Source organism: Mastigoproctus giganteus, chromosome 12 (genome assembly GCF_048544385.1).
Source record: "Mastigoproctus giganteus isolate SK-2022 chromosome 12, ASM4854438v1, whole genome shotgun sequence".
NCBI lineage: Eukaryota > Metazoa > Arthropoda > Arachnida > Uropygi > Thelyphonidae > Mastigoproctus > Mastigoproctus giganteus.
This window is the reverse complement of record NC_143586.1, coordinates 84883891-84909925: the sequence shown is the minus strand read 5'-3', so window position 1 is coordinate 84909925 and position 26035 is coordinate 84883891. Positions and strand designations below refer to the sequence as shown.

Sequence of the window (26035 nt, the reverse complement as noted above, 5' to 3'; positions counted from 1 at the left end):
TCAGTGAATAATTGACAGATAAAAATAAATAATTTGGAGAAGATTTTCCATTTTATTTTTATGAAGATATTTTTGAAACCTATCGCAGTGATTAATTGAAAATCTAAGATTATTAAAGTTTTATAAAAATTATAATTTTCGATTTAATTTTTTTATAATTTTAACTTGAATTTGTATTTTGTTTTTCTTATTAATAGAATTAATTATATGTACGAGTATGTATAAATGTTACAATAAATAACATCAAACTGTTTATGACAAACAGGAAAAAAAAATGTATAGATATATAGTGTTATAACTGCATTGGGATATAAGTTTAGGGTTATAATTTTGTACTGAAATTGAAATTTTCTTGAAATTGAATCAAAATCGTGACTCAGACCAGAGCAGCAAAGCAAAAGGCTCAAGCTAATGGCAGTCAGGGGAGAACTGAGGGGGGGCAGTTGCCCCTCTGAATCACAGCCTATTAAAATGCACTGCTTGTTTGATGTTTGTGTAGCAATCAGGTACAGGACATGATATTTCCAAGGGGAATGTCTTTGTGTGTGTGTATGATGTAAGGAGTGTGAGGAAATCATGCGACAACTCAGCATTGTTATGGGCTTATATGAGAGCTTGAAGGACATGGTGGATGCCCTTGAATGATCTAAATTGAGGGGCCCATCAAGCTCTCAGCTGCTCACATTAACACCACAGCTTGAACTTGATCATCATGCAACCCCCCCAGGCAGAATGTGCTGGTCCCAGGAAATTGTCAGGAAAACAGGGAACATGGTATGTAAAAAGGATAGGTGGAACAGGAACAGGGTATGTCTGCCAGGCGCAAAGGTTGATGATGTTGTAGAGCAGATATCTTTTAAGGGCACAAAAGGTGATATTAATTACACATTGGCACTAATGATATTAAGAGTAGGAAACCGGCGGAATTACTTGACAAGAACAGGTCACTGTTGAAAAAAATGCCATGAATTAGGGTTGAATTTGAGAGTGCCTGCAATTCTGCCCAGACATGATAGGAGGGAGTATATGATGAGAGCCTTGTCGATCGATTCGGCCTTGGAAATATTGAGCATGGGTCAAAGGGTAGAATTTTTTTCAGCTTGGTCTGTACTTGTACAGGAGAGATTGCTTCTACAGGGATGGGATACACTTAAATAGAAAGGGTGCAAGAATATTTGCTGATGCTATCGAGGCAGTGTTAGGTGGGTCGGAAAACTGCTAGCCTGGTGTGATCATCATCAGCCATTTTCAATCCACTGCAGGATGAAGGCCTCTCCAGCAACTTTCCAGTTCCTTCTGTTTTGAGCACTGGCCATCCATTTACTACCCACAAACTCATGAATTTCATATATCCATCTCTACCTTTGGCTTCCAGTTTTTCTTCTAGCTCCTCTTGGGTACCATTCTGTTATTTTCTTAGTCCATCTGTTGTCATGTCTTCGAGCTATGTGTATTGCCCAGGACCATTTTAGTTCTTTAGTTTTGATAAGAATGTCCTTTACTTGAGTTTGCTGCCTAATCCATGTGTTTCTCTTCTTATCTAACAGTCTGATTCCCAATATAATTCATTCCATTTTTTGCTGTGTAGTTCTCAGCTTCTCTTCCATTCTTTTGGTGAGTGCCCAAGTTTCATTTCCATAAGACATGGTAGAGAGTATACATTGGTTCATTATTTTACGTTTCAGACAAATTGGCATGATATTGCTCTTCAGTATGTGACTATATTTCCTGAATGCTATCCATCCAAAATTTATTCTTCTCTTGACTTCCAGCCATTTATCATTATTACAGCTAATAACTTGTCCCAGATAAGTATATGACTCCACCTTTTCAATTACTGCTCCTTCAATCATTATTTCCCTTTCTGTGCCATACTTGTTCATCATTACTTTTGTTTTAGCCATATTCATCTTTAGTCCAAAATCTGTGCATAACTTATTAAGATTTTCCTCTAATTCTTTGGGATCGTGGCTTATGACCACAATGTCATCTGCAAATCATAAATGGTTTAGGTACTCTCCGTTCACATTGACTCCTTCTTGTGACCAGTCTAATCTTCTGAAAGCTTCCTCAAGGGCAGCAGTAAACAACTTCGGAGATATTGTGTCACCTTGTCGAATTCCTTTCTCAATTTTAAATTTCCTACTGTCTTTGTCTAGTCTAATAAAGAAGGCAGCATTCTCATATATTTTCTACAAAATCATAATATATGGGGTATCTATGCCTTGTCTTTCCAGTGCCCAAAACATTGACTTATCCTGTATGGAGTCAAATGCCTTTTCATAATCCACAAATGCCAGGCATAATGGTGTTTTATTTTCATTTGCTTTCTCCATTAGCTGTGATATTACGTGAAGGTGATCCATAGTTGAGAATCCTGTCCTAAAGCCAGCTTGTTCTTTCGGTTGATTCTCATCAAGTATTCTTTCTAATCTGTTAGTAATGACCCTTGTGAACAACTTGTAGATGTGGGATAACAAGCTAATTGGTCTATAATTTCCAATTTCTGATTTATCTCCTTTCTTATGCAGCAAAACTATGATTGCATTATTCCAAAAGACGTCACACCTTTTCTAATGCACTTTGTGAAGAGCCTTGCCAGTTTTTGTGTTATGTCTCTTCCTCCCAATTTTAACAACTCTACAGTAACTTCATCTTCCCCCGGGGCTTTCAGATTCTTCATTTTCTTCAATGCATGTTCCACCTCAACAGGAAGAAATCGGGTATGTGTTGCTAATTTGCAATCCATCTTCCCCACTGCTGGCATCATTCCCTTGCTCCTTGTATAATTCTCTATAGTAGTCGTCTGCTATTTGAATTATGCCTTCTTTGCTGTTTATAAGTACACCATCGCTGTTCTTCAGTTTCAGTATCATTTGCCTTTCTGTATTACTGCTCATGGCTGCTGATTTAAATCCTTTGTTTTCCCTTAATGCTTGTTCTACTTTTCTTGTGTTAAATCTTCTTATGTCCTCTCTGAGTCTCTTTCTAATGGCTTTGCATAACTCAGTATACTCAATTTTTTCCTTGTCAGTGTTTATCTTGCTCTTCATTTTTTGCCTTCGGTTCATCGTAACAAGTGTTTCATGACTAATTTTTTCTTCTTTGGATTTCTTTTTCCCTATAGGTTTCTTGGGCTTTATCACTTTCAGAAAGTTGTAATATTCCTCGTCGATATCTTGGACCTCAGCAGTCTGCAGAAGCTCAAACTTGTTCTTAAGATCCAGTACATACGGCTTTTTCTCCTCTTCTGTTATCTCAAAGACCTTTGTATTATTTACTCGTCAGTTTTTTTCTTTCCTTTCCTACATCTACCTTATTCAGGATGGTAACATCATTCATAATATATCTTCTGTTAGTGAGGATGAAGTCGATTTCATTAGTTGTTAATCAATTTGGACTCTTCCATGTCCACTTTCTGTTCACCCTTTTCTTGAAAAAAGTGTTCATTACTAACAATCTTTGAGATTCTGCAAATTCCACAAGTGTCTCGCCTCTTTCATTTCTTTCGCCAATTCGCAAATTTCCTATAGTTCCCCTTTCTGTGCTGTTTTGTCTTTTTCCAACCTTGGCATTGAAGTCCCCCATAATAATAGTGTAGTGGGTTTTCTGTTTGCGGTGATACAGCAACTAATAGATTAACAGTAGCCGCTGGTAGAGGTGAAAGTGATTCTTGCACTGCTTCTATTGGAATGAGCAGCATCCTGGAAAACAAGATGCAGGGTATTTGAGAGACTGCTGGGAGTCATTGCGTTACAAATAAACACATGGGTTGTGTTAGGGTAGCTAAGAATAGGAATGGGTGCATGTATACTTGCATATACACCAATGCTAGGAGTTTGGTAAATAAATTTGATAAATTTGAGGTGTTGGTCAAAACATCAAATGCAGATATAGTTCGGATATCAGAGATGTGGTGTCACACAGATATAAGGAATGTAGAACTGGAATTTGGAGAATACAATGTGTACAGAAAGGATAGACAGGATAGGAAGGGAGGAAGGGGTTATACTATTAGTTAAGAAACACATAAAATCCAAGGAAGTGCAGCCAGTCGATATCGCTGGACAGTGCAGTGTCGAGTCAGTTTGGTGTGAGATAAGCACTGGGAGATCAAAATTGAGAGTCGGAGTGTGTTATAGGCTTAATGACTCTGATGAGTATAATTGGAAACTATACAGGCTAATAGAGTGGGCCAGTAAATCAGGGAGTCTTATAATGGGGGATTTTAATTTCCCAGATATTGACTGGAATTTGTGGGTTGGTCACTCACACACTAGCAAAGCTTTTGTGGATTTATTGGATGATTGTTTTCTACATCAGCATGTTGAGGAGGCAACTAGAGGGAGTAAGACTCTTTATCTGATTATCAGTAGTGATTCTTCATGCATTAAGAATCTGCAGATAAAGGAACCACTAGGTGGCAGTGATCACAGTGTGCTCAAGTGGGATTTACTCAAAGAGGTAACTACCATCAGGGGTAAAGGGAAGGGTTTTTGCTTTCTTAAAGGGGACTACGGTGGTATGAGACAGTATTTAAATTCTATACGGTGGGACCAACTGATGATGTTACCAACAGCAAATTCAAAATGTGAGGCATTCGAAGAATTAATCTTGGTAGCTACTAGTCTTTACATACCAACTAAGAAATATTGTTCAAGGTTTAGGCCTAAATGGATGTCAGATGAACTAATGAGAATGTGGCAGAGAAGAAAAATGCATGGGATACATATAAATTGATGGGTGACATGGAAGCCTATGATAGATATAAGCTGGTCTGCAACCAAGTCACAAAGGAGATTAGGCAGGCAAAGGCAGATTATGAGAAATCTTTGGCAAAGGATGCAAAGAAAAACAGCAAAGATTTCTTTACCTATATAAACTCTAGAAGGAAAGGGACGAATCAGATTGGTCCACTAGATATTGATGTTTGAACTGTTGATGATCCTACTCAGGTGGCTAACAAACAAAATGAGTATGTTGCATCTACGTTCACATATGAGGAATTATTCAGGGAGGGGAATGCCAGAGGTGAATTAAACTCTGGCAGTGAGCTAAATGATTTTGTAATAATTGAGAGTAAAGAGTAGGAGAAATTGTTGACAATAAACATAAAAAAAGGCACCCAGGGTGGATGGAATCTATCCAGTTATATTAAAGGAAGTAAGCAATCCCTTAGCCATAATTATGAGACCTTCCTTGGACTCCTAGGAGGAATCCATGGACTGGAGATGTGAAAATGTGACCCCAATTAACAATGGAGGATCTAAGGGCGACACAAGTAATTATAGACCTGCTAGTTTAACTTGTGTTCCAGGGAAATTAATGGAGGCACTGGTTAAAGAAGCACTGCAGGATCATCTAGACAAGACTTCAGTTATAGTTTGGACACAGCATGGTTTTGTTAAGGGGAAGTCTTGTCTGACAAATTTGATTGGATACTATGATGTGGTCACAAAGGAACTGGATGCAGAGATTAACTTTGAAATCATATATTTGGATCTTAGAAAGGCTTTTGATACTGTTGCACATGGAAGACTGCTGAAAAATTGGAGCAGTGTGGCATTGGAGGCAAATTGCTGCTATGGATAAAGTGATGGTTGAGTGGGAGAAGACCGAGAGTGGTAATCAATGGACACTGTTCTTCATGGACTAATGTTATGAGTATTGGGTCCATTGTTGTTTTCTGTATTTATAAATGATATTGAAGATATCATTTATATCTTCAATATCATTTATATTAAGCTTAATGTCCAAGTTTGCAGACGATACGAAGGTTGGCAGGGTTGTTAAGGACATTAAGACAGTACGCTGCTGCAACAGGATCTCGAAAAGTTGAGCAGATGGGCTGAGAGGTGGCAAATTAAGTTTAACATTGACAAATGTAAAGTATACATATGGGAAGCAGTAACCCCAGAATAACGTATCAACCCTGTGGTACTACACTGACAATGGTAGAGAATGAAAAGGACCTGGGGGTAATTGTGCAGGCAGATATGAAGTTTTCTGAGCAGTGCAGATGGTCTGCAAGAGTAGCTTGTTTGTCTTGTCAGTAATTAATATACAGGAATTTTTTTAGCAGGGATAAGGAGGTGATTTCCCCTTGTATAAGGCAATGGTCAGGCCACACCTTGAGTACTGTATACAGGTTTGGAGGCCTCACTTTAAGAAGGATGTAAAGCTTTTGGAACGAGTAGGGCATAAATTCAAATTGAGGAAAGACAGTTGTAGGATAGATGTGCGGAAGTTTGCCAGCGGGTAGTTGATTGGTGGAACAGACGTTCATCCTTTGTTGTGGAAGTTGATAGCCTAAATAAATTTAAGGCTGAACTGAACCGGTATTTGGAATGAACGGAGGGGTGAAATCGTAGCTTTTTTTTTTGGCTGATGCTGCATAAGCTTGCATTCTTTTATCATATGCCTCTACTAATGCTAATGCTAATATTTTCATTATACACCATTTTAATAATTCTAAAAATTGTGGAAAGGTAAAAAAAAATTTGGCCCACGTGTACCTCACAAACATTTTATTTTTGCCTGCCATTTAAAAACGTTGCCCATCCCCTGGTGTACATGAAAGCTTGAAGGATAGGGTGGATGCTCTTGATTAAATTAAATTGGAAGGCCCATCAAGCTTTCAGCTGCCCATCTCAATGCCAGAGCCTATAATTGTGCATCATTATAACAATTGGGCAACACAGCGGCAATCCCCAAGGCAGAGTGCACTGGTCCCACAGGAGGTTGTTATTGTTGGTGACTGTTGTCTCAGACAAAGAAAACATGGTCTTTCATCCAGCAAACAAAAAATCAGCCACAGAACACACAATTTACAGACAGTATATACAGAGCAATATGGCCTTAGTTGCTGATGTGCCTAACACTCTAATACAACAACAATGATGATTCTGTGGTCAGGGAAACGGGAAATATATTGTTGTGGAAATATAAGTGGAATAAAACCAGGGGATATCTTCCAGGAGCAAAAGTAGATGACGTAGAGTGGATATCATCTTTTTATGGCATGAAAGGTGATACTGTTGTACATGTTGGCACTAATGATATCAAGAGTAGGAGATCCAAGAACTTGCTTAACAAGTACAGGGAAATGTTGGGAAAAAAAGTCATGAGTTAAGATTAAATTTGAAAGTGTCTGCAAAGCTTCACAGACACGAGAGTGTCTACACGTTGAGAGCATTGTCAATCAAATCAGCCCTGGAGGGATTCTGCAAGGCTCATGGGATAGAAGTTTTCTCACTGTAGACCGTGCTTGTTAACAGGAGAAACTTTTTGCAGGGATGGAAACTACTTAAATACAAGGTTTCAAGGATATTTGTCATTAAAATCGAGGCAGTGTTAGGTGTTGGAAAACTGCTAGCTTAGGGAGATACAGACTAATACACTAACTAAAGCCACAGGCATAGGTGAAAAATGATTCTTGCACTGCTTCTACTAGAATATGTGGCAGGCTTGAAACCAAGATATCAGAGATTTCAAGCAGTGTTGTGGGTCATCATGGAACAAGTAAGTACATGGGCTGTGTTAGGGTAACCAAGAGTAAAAACGGGTGTATTTATATTTGCATGTACACTAATGCTAGAAGCATTGTAAATAAATTTGATTAATTTGAAGTACTCATCAAATGTAGACATTGTAGGGGTATTGGAGATATGGTGTCACTCAGATGTGAGGGAAGCTGAGTTTGAACATGGTGGAACGAAAGATGAATTTCTGTGTACAAGAAAGGACAGACAGCACAGGAGAGCATTTATGCTCGTAGTTAAGAAGTGCGCTTACAGAATCATTCAGTTGACATGGATGGCCAGTGCAGAAAAATTGAAGGGGGGGCCAATAAATCAGAATGTCATATAATGTGGGATTTTATCTTTTCCTGATATTGATTGAAACTTGTGGATTGATCACTCACACAATAGCAAGATTTTTGTGGATTTATCGGATAGACTTCTACAGCAACATGTTATGCAGCAACACCCTTGATCTGATTATCAGCAGTGATTCTTTGTGCATTAAGAATCTGCAGATAAAAGACCCATTGGGTGTTACTGATCACAGTGTACTGATAGGGAATTTACTTAAAGACGTAAATACTGTCAAAGATAATGGGAAAGGGAAAGGCTTTTGCTTTCATAAAAGTGAATGCAGTGGTCTCAGACAGTTTTTAAATTCTATGCAGTGGGCCCGGCCAACTGATGATGTTACCAACAAATTCTAAATGAGAATAGATGTTGTATGAACTGATGAGACTTGTAGCGGGAAAATTGCATGGGATGCATACAGTGGTGAACTATAGTGGGCCCGCAAGAGCCCATTGTTATTTTTTTTTGAAAATTTGCTTGCCCATTCTTGAGACAATCATTTATTTTACAAATGAAATCCTGAATTTAATTACTGAGTATCCAGAGCTGAAACTACGGTGGGATGAGCGGGGCCCCATTCCCAGCATTTTAATGGTTCAATCGATCAGTTTTGTATTTTAAAATTGCTTCATTTTTGATTTAATTACAGTCGGACCTCTGTTTAACCAACTTCTTTATAGCGAATTTTTTTGAATTCCCTTGGTAAATACATTTAAAATGGTTTTCGTTAAACAAAGAAAATTTCCATGTAATGAACAGATTAGGAGAGACAATTTTGTATGTACTGTTCTTACCTTTGGCCTTTAGGCAATTTAAGTAATTAGAAAGCACGAATTAAGGGTAAAATGGATTACCATTTCACAGTGTCAGTGGTGTCCATAAAACTTATTTAGTCACATACTGAGAAGTCGCACTTGTCAGTATGCTTTCCATAGCCAGTCAGAGGATTAAGAAGATTCCTGATACCGATAATAGCCTCTGGTCAACTTGTCGTGGTTCCCCTTTACTCCAACAAACAGGCACATGTTTTTCAGAGAAGTGAGTGGCCATGCCTTCCGGTAAATTTCTCCCGTCTATGTTTACTTGTAGCTGAATATCCATTTGATTCCGACATTTTGCACAATATTCAAAGAACTAGTGACAGTAGCAATGTAAAGAGGGGGTGGGGGATCGAGGCAACTAAGATATATAAACTTTACGAAGATGAAATGTTGGCAGATTTTGAAACTTCGTCTAGGCTTTCACTGTGTAGAAAATGTTCTAAAATATAATGGCATACAGGCAATAATTAAAAAAAAAAAAAAAATGTATCACCAATCTCCAAAAAAACCAGCTCAAATTAAGGATGATTGCTGAAGAACTTGATGTGGAAACTATAAAGATGGGTCGTGTGTTCGGGCCACGATGCGGATGGCAATTGTGGGTTGGAGGAATTATCCGACTTTGTGCAAACATTTTGAATAAGAAGTTAAATATTCCGGATTATTTAATCGACTTTTAAATCTGGAATTTCTTAACCATTTAGCACTAATGATCAACATCCTGCAGGAGCTCTCTTACCTTTCAGAAGCTTTACAGAATCACTATGGTAAAAGCAGATAAATTAATTATTCTAACTGTCAATGCTATTGCTAATTTGAAATATTCTGAAGGAAATTATGAAGATTAAATTGAGAGCATTTCGAAGTGGAAAGAATCTGAAGAAATCAAAATCAAAAGAAAAAAAATTACCTTGTTATTAAATGCATTGTTTTATCCTTAAAGGATAAGTTATTAATGCAATAATGATTTTAAATTAAATAAAGAAAATAATGATACCATTGAAAGACATTTTAAACATATGCTTCCCGAAATTGTTGAATATGAAAGAACTTTCATCTCCATGGCATGACGGTGAAAAATGAATAAGAAATTTAAGTTTTCTGATAAAATATGAAATAAAAATTAATGATTTTAGAGATTTTGTCAAAGACAGTTTATCTTTAAAATCAAGTGAAATTCCCTTTCCAATTAAGAAAGCCAGAAATATCTTTGAAATCATGGCGATTACCAGTGCTGAAGCTGAGTGAGTTTTCAGTGTAATGAATAATATTGAGTGAATGGATGAATAAATAATGTTGACAATTAAACATGTAGGCGCCTCCGTAGCCAGGTGGGAAGGAGCAGCAGTGCGTAGCACACGCTTCTTGATTAGACTTGTGGTTCCCATCACCACCAAATATGGAAGATGCGGAAAGGTCACGGAATGACCACCGCATATCCCGGAGCAATATGGCCTTAGTTGCTAATGCTCCTAAAAACCAAATAACAAAAACAAACAATTAAACATGTTGCAGATTATGATGATCATACATCTAAATGTAAAACCATTGCTTCAGTTTGATCTGGATCGTTACGTCAAATCATTCCTTTGTAATCATCGCTCAGCTATTGAGCAAAGCAGAAGATTGACAACAAATATTAATAAAGAAGTAAATTGTATATGGCAATTTTTAGAATAAATTTTTCTTGAATATTTGTGTAATAATTTTTTTTTTCATGTAATCTGTGATTTTTGTGTACTTTTTGTAGAAAGTTTGTTTTTATATTTTGGAATGTTTTGTGTTTTTATGTTATTTGTTATATGGGAAATATTTCATGTTATTTTTTATTCACAATATTAAAATTTTATCATGAAAATACAATGGATTTATGATAACTAAAGTAAGAGATATAATGTATACTTGCGATTGCAACGTATCTAAATGTCTCTGGAAAACAGTGTCAATTGAAGTACCGATCTTGTATCTTGCAGTTGAAACGGCATACACAGCTGTTAGGGGCATCTAACAATGGAATGTAAAGAAAATGCAAGATGAAAAAAAATAATAAGTTATTGACAAATATTTGTATTGTAGCAGTCATACTTACTGCAGTAGTAACTTCGGGAAGAATGATTGTGATGTCATGCTATTCAAGAATTTAAAAAGTTAGAACTACAGACACTACCATATCCAGTTATCATCATAAGGGGAGGCATGTCGACCATGTTTTTAAGTTTTTTTTTTTTTTTTTTTAAATAGACCCAGGAATGTTTTACACATTCACTTATACGCATGGTTAAGGGTGTAATAAGCCCTATCTGTCCACTCCCCTTAATCCACCCTTGACTCGCGATGTCATACCGGTCACGAAAAATGCGTTATGCGCTCTAATCACACTACTAGTAGTGTGAGCATGGGAAGCACCTCTGGTGGAAGCCGCAGATGACATCACTCCCATGACCGATCAGATTTACTCGGTAGAAAGTCAGAAAACTGCGAGCCCATTGTTAAAATATTCACAGCTCACCACTGGATTCATATGACTTATCAGGTGATATAGAAGCTTAAGTAAGATATAAACCCCTCTGTAATCAAGTGACAAAGATGTTAGTCAAGCTAAGGCAGATTACGAAAAGTCTGGCAAAGAATGCAAAGTAAGCTGCAAACACATTAACAGTAGAATAGTAATAGCCATGTAGTGCAAGGAAGCCACAGGCTTTTGCCGCACTGCCAAAAAAAAAAATAGTAGTAGATAAGAAAACAAATTATTTCCTTCCCTTTTCACATAGGTAACTATTCAGTTTTTTCTAGAATTTCTTTAAACTGTCAGACTCAACTGACAAAAAAAAAGTAGTAGATAAGAAAACAAATTATTTCCTTCCCTTTTCACATAGGTAACTATTCAGTTTTTTCTAGAATTTCTTTAAACTGTCAGACTCAACTGACAAAAAAAAAGTAGTAGATAAGAAAACAAATTATTTCCTTCCCTTTTCACATAGGTAACTATTCAGTTTTTTCTAGAATTTCTTTAAACTGTCAGACTCAACTGCCTGTGAAGGCAACCTTTTCCAGCAATCAACAACTTTCTGGCTAAAAGAAAACTAATTACAATCTAGTCTGAACCTTTTACCCTGTAATTTGAATTTTTGCCCTTGAGTACTGGAATTGCCTGTAACAGTGAAATTTCTGCCCTCTTTCATTTTACTAACCCCTCTCAGAGCCTTAAACCTCAAACAGGTCACCTCTGAGGTGTCTGGTTGTAAAGCTCTGCTGTCCACATAATTAGCATTAGCATTAGTACAGGCATATGATGCAAGAAAGCAAGCTTATGCAGCATCAGCCAAAAAAAAAAAAAAAAACCACTCCCATTTCACCCCTCCGTTCGTTCAAAATACCTGTCCAGCTCAGCCTTAAATTTATTTAGGCTATCAACTTCCACAACAAAGGATGAAAGTCTCTTCCACCAACCAACTATCCGCTGGCTAAAGGCAAACTTCCGCACATCTATCCTACATCTGTCATTCCTCAATTTGAGGTGCCTCCATAGCCAGGTGGGCAGGAGTAGCAGTGCTTAGCACAAGCTTCTTAATTAGACCGGGGTTCGAGCCCGTGACCACCAAATACGGAGGATGCGGAAAGGTCAGGGAATGACCACTGCATATCCTCAGAGCAATATGGCCTTAGTTGCTAGTGCTCCATAAAACCAAACAACAACAACCTCAATTTGAATTTATGCGCTCTCAGGTGATTATTCTGAGCAAGAAGAAAAATCCCATCAGCATTGAGCATGCTCAAACCATTCAGGACTTTATACACCTCAATCAGATCACCTTGCAGGTGCCTAGTCTCTAAATACTGTAATCTGGAAAACTTCTTAAGATCAACCCTTTGTTCCATTCACTAATCTTGTTGCCCTTCTCTGTACTCGTTCCAACAGCTCTACATCCTTCTTAAAATGAGGCCACCAGACCTGTATACGGTACTCAAGGTGTGGCCTGACCATTGCCTTATACAAGGGGATAATCACCTCCTTATCCCTGCTAGAAAAATTCCTGTATATCATTGACAGACCATCTGCACTGCTCAGAAAACTTCATATTTGCCTGCACAATTACCCCCAGGTCCTTTTCATTCTCTACTACTGTCAGTGTAGTACCACAGAGTTGATACGTTACTCTGGGGTTACTGCTTCCCATATGTAGTACTTTACATTTGTCAATGTTAAACTTCATTTGCCACCTCTCAGTCCATCTGCTCAACTTTTCTAGATCCTGTTACACTAGCGTACTGTCATTAGTGTCCTTAACAACCCTGCCAACCTTCGTATCGTCTGCAAACTTAGACATTAAGCTTGATATACCATCATCAGTATCATTTATAAATACAGAAAACAACAATGGACCCAAGACTGAACCTGAGGGACTCCACTAATAACATTTGCCCATGATGAACAGTGTCCATTGATTACCACTCTCTGTCTTCTCCCACTCAACCAGCCCTTTATCCATAGCAGCAATTTGCCTCCAATGTCACACTGTTCCAATTTGTTCAGCAGTCTTCCATGTGCAACAGTATCAGAAGCCTTTCTAAGATCCAAATGCGGAGAGATCCAAATAATTGGAGGCTTTCCTCCTGTAATTGCCTTTTTGCCGATCTCACCATGCGAGTTGCCCATCTTTGGACTTTCAAGAAACCCAATGTTTTTTTTTCAGATGAGGTCTCCATACTTGAACACGGTATGCCAAATGTAGTCTTACAATTAAAGTCTTACAATTGAAATTGCCTTATACAGTGGGACTATGACCTGCATATCTGTAGAAGATAATATTTGATAAATCATGAATAGAACACTGGGCTTTCCTGGCTGCCTGTTTGCACTGTTCTGAAAACTATATATGCTTGTATTATAACTCCCAGATTCCTTTCTTCTTCTACTGTTTTTAATTCAACCTCTCATATTGAAAACTCATCATCTAAATATACTCTTGCTATTTTTGAAGGTTCTTTTGATTCCCTCTGGTGGGAAAGCACCCTCAAACGTCTCTGCATTGGCCACTGTCCTCAATAACTTTATTTTCTCTTCAAGCATATGCCAATTGCTTCAGCAATTGGCATATGCTTGTGAAATCAAAATTCTGTTAGATCTCCATTTAGGTGTATTGAGGGTGTCATAAGGGGGCCCCTTATCTGGAAAATGATACAAAGGTTGGCAGGATGGTTAACGACAGTCATCATGATGAACTACTGCAATGAGATGTAGGCAAATTGGGTCGATGGGCTGAGAAATGGAAGTTGATAATGTTGAAAAAATGCAAGGTACTGCACGTGTGTAACAGTAACCCCAGAGTAACTTATCAACTGTTCATACTACACTGGGTAGTGGAGAATGAAACTGACTTGGGGTAATTGTGTAGTCAGACATGAAACTCTCTGGACAGTGCAGACATGCTGCCCGGACAGCTCATGGGGTTTGGTCAATGATATACAGGAGCTTTTCTAGCAGGGATAAGGAAGCGATTATCCCTTTGTATAAGGCCTTGGTTAGGCTGCATTTTGAATACTGTATACAGATCCACAGGTCTCACTTTATTAAGGATGTAGATCTGCTGGAATGAGTGCAGAAAAGGGAACAAAAGTGTGCTCTTAACTAGCTAGGTTTAATTTCTGCAGATTGCAGCATCTTGAGACTAGGCACCTGTGGGGAGATCTGATTGAGGTGTTTAAAGCCTTGAATGGATTGAGTTAGCTGTTAATGTCATTCTTCCACTTGCTGAGACTACATAATTGAGGGGACATAAATTCAAGAAAGGATGGTTGCAGAATAGATGTACAGAAGTTGGCTTTCAGTTTGTTGGTTGTTGACTGTTGGAACAGGCTTCCATCTGTTGTTGTGGAAGTGGATGGGTTAAATAAATTCAAGGTAGAATGAGACAAATTCTTGGAGGGTAAGTTTTTTGTTTTTCTTTTGTGCTGATTCTGTATAAGCATTATAACTGGATGTAGATCTGCTGGAATGGACACAGAGAAGGGAACCAGACTGGTGTAGGGAACAAAAGTAAGGTCTTAACTAGCTAGGTTTCAGTTCTGCAAATTGCAGCGTCTTGAAACTAGGCACCTGTGGGGAGATCTGATTGAGGTGTTTAAAGCCTTGAATGGATTGAGTTAGCTGTTAATGTCATTCTTCCATTTGCTGAGACTACATAATTGAGGGGACATAAATTCAAGAAAGGATGGTTGCAGAATAGATGTACAGAAGTTGGCTTTCAGTTTGTGGGTTGTTGACTGTTGGAACAGGCTTCCATCTGTTGTTGTGGAAGTGGATGGGTTAAATAAATTCAAGGTAGAATGAGACAAATTCTTGGAGGGTAAGTTTTTTGTTTTTCTTTTGTGCTGATTCTGTATAAGCATTATAACTGGATGTAGATCTGCTGGAATGGACACAGAGAAGGGAACCAGACTGGTGTAGGGAACAAAAGTAAGGTCTTAACTAGCTAGGTTTCAGTTCTGCAAATTGCAGTGTCTTGAAACTAGGCACCTGTGGGGAGATCTGATTGAGGTGTTTAAAGCCTTTAATAGATTGAGTAAGTTGAATGTTAATGGTATTCTTCCACTTTCTGAACCTACACACACAAAGGGTCACAAATTCAAGTTGAGGAATAATGGTTGCAGGACAGATGTGCAGAAGTTTTGCCTTCAGTCAGTGGTTGGTTGATTGTTGGAACAGTCTTCAATCTGTTGTTGTGGAAATGGATGGGTTGAATAAAGGGAGAACTAGCAACTATATGAGCTTTCTTTCTTGCATCATTTGCCATTATACTACTGCTAATACTACTTTACTTCCTAGAAGCAATCATGCAAAATGGAGTACCACCATCAAGGTCAAAACCATCATAACCAGACCTTTCCCCATCAGGAGAGGAATCTTTCAGGGAGATACCCTAAGCCCACTGTGGTTCTGTCTAGTAATCAACCCGCTATGCAGCATGCTCAAGAACAAGTTCAGATACACCCTCAAAGAAGGAAGGAAAAACTTGTACACCCCTTTCATACCTGAAGTACATGGATGACATCATGATGCTCCATGCGGCAACCAAGAAACAACTTTTATAGCTACTCTGGATCACTGAAGAATTAAGCAGTGACATCAGGATGGAAATTGGACTAGACAAATGCAAGACTCATGAATTTCATCAGAGGAAATCTGTCAGCCGGGACTGCCAGCTGCAGATGGGTAAAGAGATCGAAGCCATAACAGGCGGAAAGACCTACAAATACCTGGGGTTGATGCTGACTCAGCAGTTAGAGCACAAGAAGATCAAGGCCTGCCTGACCAAAAAATATCATCATAGTCTCAGAAGGCTGCTCAAAGCAAAGCTCAATAGAGGGAATATAGTTAAAGTCATAAACACCTATGCAGTCCCAGTTCTACTGAGCTGGAGAAAATCACAAGAAAGACAAGATAAATGATTACCAAAAGCTAATTTCACCAGATAAAATCAGCCGCGAGAGACTGTGGGCAACACTCTACCAGGCCATGAGAGAGAGATAGAGAAGCAGCATACCCCACTCAACCTAAGTGTGGAGTACCCTTCCGACCAGACAGAATAAACAAAAGTTAGAAAGAATGGCAAAGAAGATACTCCATGGCAGATGCTACAACAACCTCCATTGAGACCACATAGATTAGCTGGTTTCTAATGCATGCTTCACGAGCAGGATGCTTCTCCAGAGATTGAAGTATTCATGCTTGCCATTCAAGATCAGGTAATCAATACCAGAAACTATAGAAAATACATCACTGAGGAGCTCAGAATGTCAGATGACACATGTCAATGATGCCATATGGCCTCGGAAACGATCCAAAACATCAGTGCAGAATGCAAGGTGATCACTCAGACGGAGTACACTCGTAAACAAGACCAGGTAGCCAGGATAATACATCAGAAGCTAGCGAGGAATTACCAGTTCATCGAAGAAGTGTACCATATTACAAGTATGAAGCCTAGGCCGTGCTAGAGACCCCCAGTCCAAAAGCTGTACTGGGACTGTGCCATAATAATGGACGAGACAATCCATCACAACAGACCAGACACAGCCCTTGTTGACAAGAAGGAAAAGGCTACAAGATTGACACAGTGGTGCTCAACACTAGCAACCTCCAGAAGGAAAAGATCAGGAAGTACACAGACCTAAGACAGGAGATCAAAAGAGATGTAGCATATGGAACAAGTAATGACCATCCTGATTGTTGCCTGATAATTTATATGCATCTCATGCATTTTTCTTCTCTGCCACAAGCTTCAGGCTTCCTTGCACCATATGGCTAATAATAATAATAATGTCTCATTAGTTCATCTGACATCCATTTAATCCTAAACTTTTAACAGTACTGTACTTCTTAGTTGGAACAAAAAAGCATAGCAGCTTCCAAGATTAATTCCTTGAATTAATCCCTTTAGAATTTGCTGTTGGAAATTGCAGCATGTGGAGACTAGGCACCTGCGTGGTGAATCTGATTGAGCTGTTGAATGCTTTGAGTGGATTGAATAAGTTCAGTATTGATGGCATTCTTCCTCTTGTTCAGGCCACACTCAAGAGAGGATATAAATTCAAATTGAGGATGGAGTTTGTAGGATAGTTGTGTGGAAATTTTCCTTCAACCATCTGGGGTTGATTGTTGGAATAGACTTCTCTTTTGTTGTAGAAGTGGGTAGTTTGTTTAAATTCAAGGTATACAAATTATTAGAGGGGATGAACAAGTAATGTAGTGGTTTTTTTTTTTTTTTTTTTTTTTCTGGTTACTGCTTTATAAGCTTGCTTTCTTGCATCCTATTTCACTACTAATAATACTAATACTTATATCCTCTTAGCATATCTGAAATTCTAGAACTATTTCATCGCAAGTTTTATGCTGATGTTTCTAGTTGCCACTGAAAAAGAAAAAGTAATCCCTTAAATGGCCATTTGTATAATGGCATACATTGCAACTTCCTTTTCTTTAGAGAGCTGTGCTATTTATTTAAAATACAAGGCTTAAAACTACTGGTTATTTGCTTCTCAACATGAGACGCATTTTGGATAAAGGTCTTCTAAAGGAGCTTCCATTGTATGGTTCCCTCCTTTTTTTTGCAACTGGGTTGCTAGTCTTTTCCCTAGCTGCTCTCTGCAAATATTGGTAGATGGTGCCCGTCTTCTTTCTCAATTAATGCTGGTGTTCCCCAAGGTTCAGTTCTTTCTCCCACTATTTTCCTCTTGTATATTGGCCTCCTTTCACCGACAGCAAATCCTATTCATAAGTTTTTCAGTGACAGCACCCTACATTTTACCTTTCAGTTTTGGTACACTGTGACAACTGCGCCATCAGTACTCTTGTGAGGTACCAGAGCTCTGTTAATGCCAAAAGGGTGTGTGGTTTGTGTAGTACAGTCTTTTAAATTAAATTATTTTATTAGAGTCACCCAGGAAGAGAACAGTCGATGGATTTTTGGCTGCTGTAAAGGGATAAGTATTTTTAATTTTTACCATATTCTTTGTTAATTAACATACTACATTGGTTTTACAGAGATATTAAATAGGTTTAGTAGCATTCTTTAGTTTCTTATTTTGAATTTAACTAGCGATTTTTGGAAGTTACGACTCCCAGTGTTGGTGCCAATATTGTTGAACTAGCTGCCATATTGTAGTCTATAAGAAATAGTGTAATGTATACAGGGTGTTTCAAAAATGATGGTAAATAATTTAAAGGAGAAAAGTACAAACTAAAGTAAGCAAAAAAAGTCCCAGTGAACATCGGGCCACAACTGAACTGTTTTCGAGATAATGAACATTTTCTGTTAAGATCTGCCACTGACTACGGGAGCACTAGTTTAGCAAAAAACTGTGAATTGTTTGCTAAGTGTGGTTTTATTAAACATAAAAAGATAATACATTTTTAATTTTTGGTCTCAACACCACAGGATTTTACAGATGTTGCATGTTACAGGATGTTACAAAAGGTGTTAAAAATGCTGTCCTTGCATCCGTACACAGCTTTTTAGTCTTCTCTGCATTGAGTTGTGAATCCTCTCAGGCATTCTTGGGTCATTTCTGATTTGCTGAAAGGCTCCTTCAATCCAATGCTGCAATTCCTCAACTGTGTTAATGTCAGAAGTGTACACTAAGCTTTTTACATGACCCCAGATACAAAAATCCATAGGATTTAAGTATAGTGATTTGGAAGGCCACATTACAGGCCCACCTCTACCTATCCACCACTGACTATACCTTCTAGTTAGATACCGAGTCACAACTCGAGTAAAATGTGTCAGTGCACCATCATGTTAAACCACATGTTCTGGCGTTGCTCAAGTGGAACATTATCATCAAGGAGGTCTGGAAGAACATTCTGCAGGAACTGAAGGTACAGCTCTCCTGTTAGCCTGTTTGGCAGAAAGTGTGGTCCAATTAACATTAATAGAGGCATACAATGCAAGAAAGCAAGCTTATGCAACTATTAGATGGTCTCCCAACGAGAAACGTTGCTGATGTCATGACTCATGAATTGCATTAGGATTTTCGTCGGACCAAACGTGACTTCCGAAAATTAAAAATACCATCATGAGTAAACCCAGCTTCATCAGTGAACAAAATGTTGTTTAAAAATTGGGGTTCAGGACACACACTGTTGTTGCATCCACTGGCAGAAGTTCACTCTGGGAGGGTAGGCTGTATTTCTGAGACCTTGTATGCCCTGGATATGGTAGGGGTACAGTAATTGGTAATGTAAAATTCACCACACACTGCTATGACTCAGTACACGCTCTTGCAGAGCAACTCTCCTTCTCGAAAAATCTTATTAAATTTCATTGTTAATTAAATTATATTTAAATGGAAATCATGATCCAGACTATAGCTGCGAAGCAAAGATCACAGACTAGCAAAAGTGCTGTGACTTAGGGAGGAGAAATGGAGGGGGCGATTCTCCAATGCATCACAGTCTCAAAAAATGTGTGAGATGTGAAATGTTTGCTGGCTTTCTAAAACAGGACATTATCTAGCTAAGGAGGATGCTTTTGTGTGTGCTAGATGTCTAGAGTGTCACGAAATTAGGCGTCAACTTAGCGTTCTGATGGATGTATATGAGAGCTTGAAGTGTAGGGTAAATGCCCTCGAAGAAATTAATATGAGGGGCCCATCAAGCTCTCAGCTGCCCAGCTCAACGATAGAGCTCACTCCTGTGCATCAGGCAACACAGAGGCAATCTCCAAGGCAGAATGTGCTGGTCCCAAAGGAACTAGTTATTGTTGATGACTCTATTGTCAGGGAGATGGGGAATATACTATGCAAGAAGGATAGGTGGAACAGGACCAGGGTATGTCTGCCAGGGGCAAAAGTTGATGACATTGTAGAGTAGATATCATCTTTTAAGGGCACAAAAGGTGATATTGTTGTACACATTGGAACTAACGACATTAAGAGTAAGAAATCTGCACATTTACTCAACAAATACAAGTCAGTGTCGAAAAAAAGTCGCGAGTTAGGGTTGAATGTGAAAGTGTCTGCAATTCTGCCCAGACAAGATAGGAGGGAGTATATGATGAGAGCCTTGTCGATCAACTTGGCCCTGGAGAAATTGTGCAAGGCTCAAGGGGTAGAATTTCTTTCAGCCTGGCCTGTACTTGTTGACAGGAGAGGCTGCTTCTACGGGGTTTGTTGGTTGAGGGAAATAGAACATAATCTGCCATGCTGGTCCAGTGCAGGTTGGCAGATTGACCGTATTTAGCAGTCAGTGGCTTCTACAGGGATGGAGTACACTTAAATAAAAAGGTTGCAAGAATATTTGCTGATGCTATCAAGGCAGTGTTAGGTGGGTCGGAAAACTGCTAGCTTGAGGGGATACACAGACTAAAAGGTTAACAGTGGCCGCAGGCAGAGGCAAAAGTGATTTTTGCACTGCTTCTATTAGAATGAGCAGCAGCCTGGAAAGCAAGGCAATGGAGATTTCCAGGACTGCTGAGAGTCGTAGTGGAACAAATAAATACATGGGCTGTGTTAGGGTAACTAAAAGTAGAAACAGGTGCATGTATACTTGCATGTACACAAATGTTAGTAGTATAGTTAATAAATATGGTGAGCTTGAAGTGCTAGTCAATTGTTGGGATATCAGAGACATGTCACACAGACATAAGCAGTGCAGAATTGGAATTTGGGAAGTAAAATGTGAACAGAAACGATAGACAGGAGAGGAAGGGAAGAGGGGTTATGCTGTTAGTTATGAAACACATAAAATCTAAGGAAGTGCATCCAATTGATGTTAATAGAGAATGCAATGTTGAGTCTGTTTAATGTGACATAAGCACTGGGAAAGGAAAAGTGGAAGTAGGTGTGTATTATGGGCCTAATGAATCTGATGAGTATAATGAGCAATTGTGCAGAGAAATAGTGAGCCAGTAAATCAGAATGTCTTATAATGGGGGATTTTAATTTTCCAGATATCGAATGAAACTTGTGGCTTGGTCACTCGCACACTAGCAAGACTTTTGTGGATTTATTGGGTGACTGTTTTCTATAGCAACATGTTCAAGAGGCAACCAGAGGGAGTAATACTCTTGATCTGATTATCAGCAGTGATTATTCATGCATTAAGAATGTGCAGATAGAGGAACCACCAGGTGACAGTGATCATATGTAGGAATGTACTAATGTGGGAATTACTTAAAGGTGTAACTACCATCAAGGCTAAAGGTAAGGGCTTTTGTAAAATTGACTACAGGGGTCTCAGACAGACAGTTTTTAAATTCTGTACAGTGGGATTAACTGATGCATTATCAATGTTGAATTCTAAATGGGAAGCCTTGAGGGACTTAATTTTGGAGGCTACTAGGCTTTTCATTCCAACTAAGAAATACTGTTCAAGGTTTAGGCCTAAATGGATGTCAGATGAACTAATTAGACATGTGACAGAAAAAAATGTATGGAATGCATATGAAGTATCAGGTGACATAGAAGCCTATAGCAGATATAATCTAGTCTGTAATCAAGTCACAAAGGATTTTAGGCAAGCGAAGGTAGATTATGAGAAATCTTTGGTAAAGGATGCAAAGAAAAACAACAAAGAGTTCTTTACTTATGTAAACTCTAGAAGGAAAGGGATGAATCAGGTTGGACCACGTAACATAGATGGGTTGACTATTAATGATCATGCTCAGGTGGCTGATCAACTGAATGATATTTTGCATCTACATTCACACATAACGAGTTATTCAATGAGGGGAGTGCCAGAAATTTATCAAACTCTAACAGGGAGCTAAGTGATTTTGTAATAACTGAGAGCAAAGTGGAGGAGAAATTGTTGAAGTTAAACATAAGAAAGGCATCTGGGGTGGATGGGATCTATCTAGCTATATTAAAGGAGGCAGCAAAAGAAGTAAGCAAACCCTTAACCATAATTATGAGAGCTTCTTTGGACTCAGGGTAGGTCCCTATGGACTGGAAATGTGCAGATGTATCACCAATTCACAAAGGGGGTTCAAAAGGTGACATAAGTACCAAAGACCTGTTAGTTTAACTTGTGTTCCGGGGAAAATAATGTAATCACTGGTTAAAGAAGCATTGCAGGATCATCTAGACAAGACTGCAGTAATAGTTCAGACACAGCATGGGTTTATTAAAGGGAGGTCTTGTCTGACCAATTTGATTGGATACTATGATTTGGGGGCGCCTCTGTAGCCAGGTGGGCAGGAGCAGCAGTGTGTAGCACACGCTTCTTGATTAGACCGGGGTTCGAGTCCTTGACCACCAAATACGGAGGATGTGGCAAGGTCAGGGAATGACCACCGCATATCCACGGAGCAATATGGCCTTAGTTGCTAATGCTCCTAAAAACCGAATAACAACAACACCAACTATGATTTGGTCACAAAGGAACCGAATGCCAAAAATAATTTTGATATCTTATACTTCGATTTCAGGAAAGGTTTTGATACCGTTGCACATGGAAGACTGCTGTATAAATTGGAGAGGTATGGCATTAAGGGTAAGTTGCTACAATGGATAAAGGACTGGTTAAGTGGGAGACGACAGGGAGTGGTAATCAATGGACACTGCTCTTCATGGACAAATTTATTAGTGGAGTTTCCCAGGGTTCGGTGTTGGGGCCATTGTTGTTTTGAGGAAAGACGATTGTAGGTTAGATGTGCGGAAGTTTGCCTTTAACCAGCAGGTGGTTGATTGCCGGAATAAACTTCCATCTGTCGTAGAAGTTGATAGCTTAAATAGATTCAAGGCAGAACTTAAACATTTGGAGTGAGGGGATGGGTGAAATAAGGTTGGTTTTTTTTTTTTGGCTGATGCTATTTAAGCTTGCTTTCTTGCATCATGTGCCCTTGCTAATGTTAATGCTTATGTATATTTATCAATGATATTGATGAAGGTATATCAGGTTTAATGTCCAAGTTTGCAGATGATACAAGGGTTGGCAAGGTTGTTAACGGCAGTAAAGTCAGTTTGCTACTCCAACTGGATCTAGATAAGTTGGGCAAATGGGCTGAGAAGTGGCAATTGAAAAAAAAAAAGCCATTTTTATTGTTGTTTCACCCTAGGTTCAATTTGCAGTAATATACCTGTGATATTGCCAAAGAAACACAGGAGATGAACGTGTTTTACCAAGCCCAAATACACTGTATTTATATCTGTGAAAAAAATGATGCTATAGCTGTGCATGAAAATTTAAAAGCTATTGTTTCTCTGAGTGAAATCATTTTTATTCCTTTTGCATACATCCTGTCAATTCCTTAAAGGCCTATCACCAGCTAATAAAAACGTAATTGTTGGAATATTTAGCAATTTTTATTTTATCTAAATTTGTTACAAAAAAGAATGTACCCTTCTGTTTATCTTTCCTAATGAATAATCTATCTATCCTAATGAATAAAATAAAATAGAGTTATAATCTGTATGAAATTTGATAGTATAGAAGTTAGAAATTGGCTTTCCTTTTAGATGTTTTATTATGTCGACATTGTGGCCATGATGTTGCTGAACCTGTACACCTCAAGAACATCCCTAGCCAGTTGGCTATTCATCAGAGAAACAGTACAGTTTTGGGAATAAAGGGAGTTCTCCTGCAGTTTTTTAAAAATCCTTCAGGTAAGTAACCTTTATGATTATAGTTATTTTCTTTTAGTTATCTAGAAATGGCTTTATACTTGAAATTTTATTTTGTTATAATGATATGTAATATTGAAGGAGAATATTCTATTTTTTATGGTCCAAACCATAAAATGTTCCTTGAATTTAGTACAATACATTAGTATGTCTTAAACAAATTTGTGCAGCTGAAGTTGAATCACTTGGCTTCACATTCTTTACTAACACTGGAAGAGAAGCCTGAGTGACCTTGGCTCACTTATTGTTTTTCTCTCTGCTATAGTTAAGAACTTTGTTGATAAACAGTGAAGGTAGCTGATACATTTTCTCCAGAGGTTTAGCCCAGATCAAAGTTATTTCCAGTTTTGACCATGATATAAACATTATTTGAATATCATTCGTACAGCGCTTGTTGTGCTACATTTTTTTAGATTTTTGTTTCATCATCCCTTAACCATGTCTGAGAAAGAAATTGCAGTGACAGTGATGCTTCCTTTTGGTAAGGAATTTGAGTTCTTACCAAAATAAGAAATTTTATTTAATTTCAAGTGCAAGCAGTATGAAAACTCCTTCTCTTGAAATTAAATAAATTATAATTAAGCATTCAGAAGTATAACTATCATTGATTTATGTCCTTTACCTTAGAGATCTGCACAGGCTTGGGCTGGGTAACAAGAAGGATGTTCGGACTCGGGCCGGGTAACACAAACAATAAATATTCGGGCTCAGTTCTGATACTAATAATCATAATGAATTGTTATTTCCAAACATTTTGGACTATTTCCTACATATTTATTTTTTTTAAATATTTTGTTATGCATTTAAATTCTTAAAGGTTTTTAGAAAAAATGTGTATTAGTGGTCTGTTGACACTTTTAATTGACCAGTAAGGTGCACTTGCCAATGTCTCCAGAATTCACCGAAATTTGTACTCTCGTGGAAATGACCCGGTCTGTATTTTTGCTAAGTAAAGTAGCCTTTACTGAGCAAAACAGTATTTATTAAAAGTGTGATACGATTAATCCCTTGTTCTGCTACATCCGAGATTTTGGGTCAACCTTTTTTTTAGTTAGTTGTTTGCGCATCGGCTTCTGTGGCCATACTGCACCTCCCAAGGTTCTTGTACTACTCTGATCCAAGCCCAAGGCAGGATTCGAACCCACGACCTTTGGGTTACCAGGCAGGCACTTTACCCACCCGGCTAGCCCGGTCAGCATGGGTCGACCTACTTTCAATTCTAAGAACATGCACTTGTAACACTTTCTAACTGCTTCTTTGCTGTATCCAACCCCAGAGACTCACATCTGGTGAGTATGGGCTTGGCACACCCAGGGTCCTGAGCTGGATATCATCATTCTTCTCTTTTTTGGTGATTCCCTTCTATTTTCTCTCTCTCTCTCTCTCTCTCTCTCTCTCTCTCTCTCTCTCTCTCTCGAGGTAATTCAGAAATTTTTTTTGGCTGGTGCAGCATAAGCCTTAGGTTTCCTTGCACCATATAGCTAATAATAATAAAATAATAATAATAATAATACTGACCAATAATTTAGAAATACAGGTAAGGGGAATGCTCACACATCATTCATACAGTGAGAATTTCCATTAACAGAAGTGACATTCAGTTCTAATTTTTTAATTTAAGTAGAGGTGGATATTGCTGTTGCTAAAACTATACTGCTCCACAAAATTTACAGTACAGGTAGAAAACGTGGCATTACTCCGTGCAGCTTTTATTTCATTTTGGAATTATATTAAATATGATAAATTGAAATTTTAGAGTACTGGAACTCCCCAACTTACTTGACTTACAGAAATTCGACTTTACGTAAGTTTTTGCCAGCTGATGCAAACTAAAAAAAAAAAAAGAAAAAGAAAACATATTTTTCATCCTGTAGGAATAAATGGAGGTATCGTGAAAATATCATAAAGTGAACTCAATAATACATTTTTTTTTTTTTTTTCTAATTCGTTCCAAGTCCTTGGAATTTGAAAATTTTGCTATATTACTAAGCTATTTATCCCTCTAAAAGGTCATATTTATAATGGAAATTGCATTACCCTTTCATTGTTATCATAAGTTCCGTTATAAGAATCAATTTTCATTGCTTTGGGATATTTTTGTAAAGCCCGTTTCTGGAGTTCACGACCATAAAACAATAAAAATAATTTGCACTTTAAGGTTTATTAGGCTTTTCTGTTAGTGTATCTAATTATAAACAGGTAGTAAACTCGATC

At 38.2% G+C, this 26035-nt stretch overlaps 1 protein-coding gene across 1 annotated transcript in view; it reads left to right on the top strand.

The window, feature by feature from the left end:
- Positions 1-26035, top strand: part of LOC150077238 (protein cereblon-like) — a 191883-nt gene that overhangs the window by 20752 nt on the left and 145096 nt on the right. Inside the window, exon 2 of the mRNA XM_090386523.1 lies at positions 23657-23803. Coding sequence (XP_090242649.1) covers positions 23657-23803 — 147 coding nt within the window. The remainder of the gene's footprint in view (positions 1-23656; positions 23804-26035) is intronic.